Raw genomic sequence first — 4,754 nt, forward strand, 5'->3', positions numbered from 1 at the left:
CGCGCGTCATCTGAAAAGAGCAGCTCCATCTACCTCACCCAACGGTGGGTACATCTGGGGACTTGCCTCCGATGCAGAGCAGACTCACGCTGCAACTGGTCAGAGAGCAGACAGGCATCCCTACTATCAGGCAGTTTGCAAAGACTCGACACGGGGGCCCAAACGGTCACAGCTTGACAATGCATGCAATCCCTGGGCTCATGGCCGGTGTCTCACCGTCCGTGATACTTACTCGCCTGCCAGAGGTGGCTTTTCCGGCTTGCGTTTAGACCGCCAAGAGGCACCAACGATGTCTAGTGTGACGTCCAACTGGACGGCATGACCTCCGGGATACTTGGTACCCAAAGCATCGCGAGGGAACTCTCGCTGGCGCGGTGACCTTCCTACGTCACCGTGTTCCCGATGCATCCGTGATCAGGAGGGGGGGGGACCTGCCTAGAGAGAGCTAGGTAGGTGGGGGCTGGCCTCCTGACAGAAATCTGCACATCAACCTTCTAGAGCTACGGCAGTAGTACGCTCCTACAGCAGCAAACCCTTACTAGCGAGGTTACAAACATGTGTTTTGAGCGACGACAAACGTTACCACAGTGCTTAACATCCACGGGAGGCACGGAGATCAGACTGGGCGGCTGGACTCCATGGACGCCGACTGTGAAGTGCCCGACAACGAGAAAGGTCCTCGTCATCCTCCGAACCCGCCAACGAGCCATCCGCCCCCGCTGAAGGCGAACGTGAAGCTTAACGTGAATGGGCCAGCCGCCATCGGCATAGCCTCGTGCCCCAAACACTCAAGCACAGGTGGGGCGATGGCGCCCGCCGATATGAGCAGGGCAGCGAAGGGCAGGCCGGGGTCACTAGAAGCGTGGACTCCCATGAAGGTATGCTAAACTTCTTTCTTTTCTTCAAAACGCTTTGTCCTTTCTCTGCTTCAGCTTTTTTTTCTTTTTCGAGTTGGTCTCTGCTCCGCTGAAGAGAAAGCATGACAGTCAGGCGAGGGCGTGCCGCCTCTAGTAGTACCGGCGTGGGCTTGTGCGCTGCACTTCAGGTAGGCCCGCCCCGGAGGCCGCTACGTTTATTAATATTCCAGAGGGACTGCTGCATAGCGATGATTGAGGGTATACCCATAAGATCACGTAGAGCGGTCTGCCCTGTGGCTTTATATAACCTAGGAGTTACAATACGTTACCGACCCGCTTTCCTCTCACTCTGATAAAAAAACATCATCGTTGTGATCCAAAAATCCTGCTCCGCTTGTAGTGGCACTCCATAGCACTCGACCAAAAATATAAGGAAGCAACAGCTTTTGATTTTTTTTGCTCCCATTTTTCATTCGGAGAGACTCAAAGGATCTAAAACATTATCTATATATCACAAAATAACCATTTCCTCAAATATGTTCAACGAAAACAATCTTGATAGTGAGCACTTTCCTTGCCGAGATAATCCCCCACCCCAAGTGTGCATATCGAGGATCCGATAGACAGCATGAATTATTGCACAGGCTGCCTTAAGGCTGGCCACAATAAAAGGCCACTCTGAAACGTGCAGTTTTGCTTTATTGGGGGGGTCTGGGGGGGTCCGAAAACCCTAGGGTTACCTAACCCTAACCCTAACATGTCACCCATTGAGCATGTTTGGGATGCTCTGGATCGGCGTATACGACAGCAGTTCCAGTTCCTGCCAATATCCAGCAACTTCGCACAGCCATTGAAGAGGAGTGGACCAACATTCCACAGGCCACAATCAACAACCTGATCAACTCTATGCGAAGGAGATATGTTGCACTGCGTGAGGCAAATGGTGGTCACACCAGATACTGACTGGTTTTCGGATTGATAAAATTGATGAATTGATAATACGATAATAATCGTCTCAATGTAAGTACAGTAATCAACTGGGTTGGTTTCATGGTGATATCTATCTGTATCTTTATCCTATTCACCTGTAGTGTCTCTCCTTAAAGAGCCTGTGACACGAACCCAACAACTGTTGTGCAATGAAATAGTGGGCTACTAGTAATCTCGAACCGTCAGTTTAAAAAAGAAAAAGCGATACCGTTCCGATAAATATCAATAATTTCGAACATCGCGGGAAAATTCCTTCGACTCATTTTGAGGTTTTGGGGGAAAGCCGTAAGTGACGTCAATGCGGGAACGCTTCACTGTGCGGGCGAGAGAGCCAACACACGACAAATGTGTTGTCATGCCGAGAAATGGTGGAATTACTGAGTATTAGGCACGTTGAATCAACGCTTTAATGAAGTGACTACAGCTATCCTTCATCTATGTGTCCAGGCCTGCTCTTTCATGCTCCAATGCAGGGCGAACATAAAACATGAAATGCATCGTAGTGAAGGATGATGACTAGGCTTAAAAATCGGACGCCTACTGAGAGCCTGCTGAATCTCTCCCTCCCCGCTCGCGATCGTGTATATAACCCACAAACGTTAACTTTTGTAAGTTGTGAACCAGTGGATGAAACTACATTTATGTATGTGCTTTCATGTCCAATCTCGGGCGTACATATCGAGTTGTGAGCCGATCTGCATTTCCTGATGAGAAAACAAACCCTTACTTTTTGTAGTGCAGTCAGTGTGTAGTGGGGCGTTGGACGGGGGTACGCGCCGTACCCCACTTTACTTTGGAAGCAATGAATTGTTTTCTTTTTTTTAAAGTCAATACAGGCATTCCTCAAAGCCGGACCCCGGGTCCGGATCCGGACGAAACCAACACTGCCTACCCTGAGCACAATATACTTTTCATTATGTGGACGCGAGACATTCGCCACAACCAACGAAGTCTAAATGTTCCCTGCATGGTNGGTGGGATGGATTATCTCGGCAAAGGAGAAGTGCTCACTATCACAGATTTTTTCAGATTTGTGAACAATATTTGAGAGAAATGGTTATTTTGTGTATGTAGAAAATGTTTTAGATCTTTGAGTTCATCTCATGAGAAATGGGAACAAAAACAAAAGTGTTGCATTTATATTTTTGTTCAGTGTATGATAATATTTTTTCCCTGCAGGTCATGCAGATCGACTATAACAACCTGACAAAGTTTTACGGCACGGTGAAGTTTGATGAGGGTGTGTTCGGAGTGTTTGAGTACGGAGAGAGGGGGTCGCTCAGGGTACGTTTGATACGCTCACCTGCAGACCACTCAGGTGTTATATTAATGGTAGTGCAGTTTGAACATAAACCAATACTACCTAATAGTGTCAGTAGTATGTTAAAGAACGAGCAAGTCAAATGGAAGCCCTTAAACAACAATCTGTCGAAAAAAAGTATGAACATTTGATCTCTAATGACAGATTTTATCAAAAATATTGAGTAAATATCTAAAAGATAATGACTTGTTCTCTCAAAGATCAAAGTAATAATGACTCTGTACCTCAATCTAATGACTTTCTCGAAATTATGCTTCAATCTTAAAATAATTATGTGTCTCAAAGTAATGAGAATACAATCATTTTTACCACATTTAATGTCCCTTTCTTCCTCCAGTATGTGCTGAACGATAAGGTTTCGTACCCGGAGAACACCTTCATGGACTGGGAGTTCAAGATCTCCGTCATGTACGACATCGCTAAGGTGACATATTATTATATAAGACAGTTTATAAGGTTCAAGCCAAGCTCAAAATTGACTTCCTAAACTGTGGATATGGACTATACGCGAGCTATTTAACCTGGGCCATTATTCCACTTAGCAGTATTCTGCACTAACTGTTCAACTTTTTCTATACTTATATCATTTTGAGCAATAATCTGGTTTTCAGCACTTAAATAATCATTATTATATCCAATGTCCCCCCAGAATAAAGTATAATTGATAACATTTTGATAATGCACTGTTAGTACTTGTTGTTGCAGTTCCCTCTTTTGGCCACTAGAGGTCAGTAGAGACTCTTTAATCTCCTCTCTCTGCAGGGCATGTCCTACCTTCACTCGAGTCACATCCAGGTTCACGGTCGCCTCAAATCCACAAACTGTGTGGTGGATAACCGCATGGTGGTGAAGGTCACTGACTTTGGCTGCAACAGCTTCCTCAGCCCCGGGAAAGGTAAACAACAACAACAACACAACAGCTGCAATGCTCGAAACTCACTTCTCAAGTACTGCACTGAAGTATGATTTGAGATACTCTCCTCCTCTCCTCTCCTCCTCTCCTCCTCTCCTCCTCTCCTCTCCTCCTCCTCTTCCTCTCAGACCTGTGGACAGCTCCAGAACACCTCAGACGTCAGGGCACGTCTCAGAAAGGAGACGTTTACAGTTTCTCTATCATCGCTCAGGAGATCGTTCTGAGGAAGAGCACTTTCTACACCGAGCTCTGCGCCGACAGAGCGGGTGAGACAAAGACACGCCGTCCAGAATGAAGCTATAGAAAATCAGAATCAGCTATTTTTCTTTAATATCCTTTTTGAATAAAAACATTTTTGACATGATTAGCCTTTAAAGGTCACCTATCATGCTATTTTTAGGCAATAGCATAGGTCTCAGATATATAAAGATATATAAAAAACATGTCTATGAAGTGTTTTGCTCAAAATACCAAACAGATCACCCATTCTAGCCATGCCTCATATCCCTCTATTTCACTTCCTGTTTCAAAAGTGCTGATTTGGGTATAAAGCTTTCAAAAAATAAAAAAGAGGGAGGGGGTTGAGCTCATGCGGGACCCGGCAGCTACTGTCTAAACTAAATACTGCCGTGATGAAACGCCATATCATGGATTATCAAGGATTATTTCTGAA

The 4,754-nt window shown here is 45.5% G+C and overlaps 1 protein-coding gene across 1 annotated transcript in view; it reads left to right on the top strand.

The window, feature by feature from the left end:
• Positions 1-4,347, top strand: part of LOC104954672 (heat-stable enterotoxin receptor-like) — a gene marked incomplete at its 3' end in the record, with an annotated part of 10,644 nt that extends 6,297 nt beyond the window's left edge. Inside the window, exons 6-9 of the mRNA XM_010781840.1 lie at positions 3,027-3,131; positions 3,506-3,592; positions 3,931-4,063; positions 4,210-4,347. Of these exons, the coding sequence (XP_010780142.1) occupies positions 3,027-3,131; positions 3,506-3,592; positions 3,931-4,063; positions 4,210-4,347 (463 nt within the window). The remainder of the gene's footprint in view (positions 1-3,026; positions 3,132-3,505; positions 3,593-3,930; positions 4,064-4,209) is intronic.
• Positions 4,348-4,754: the final 407 nt, after the last annotated feature.

This window comes from Notothenia coriiceps, unplaced genomic scaffold (assembly GCF_000735185.1).
Source record: "Notothenia coriiceps isolate Sejong01 unplaced genomic scaffold, NC01 NC01_scaffold00023589, whole genome shotgun sequence".
NCBI lineage: Eukaryota > Metazoa > Chordata > Actinopteri > Perciformes > Nototheniidae > Notothenia > Notothenia coriiceps.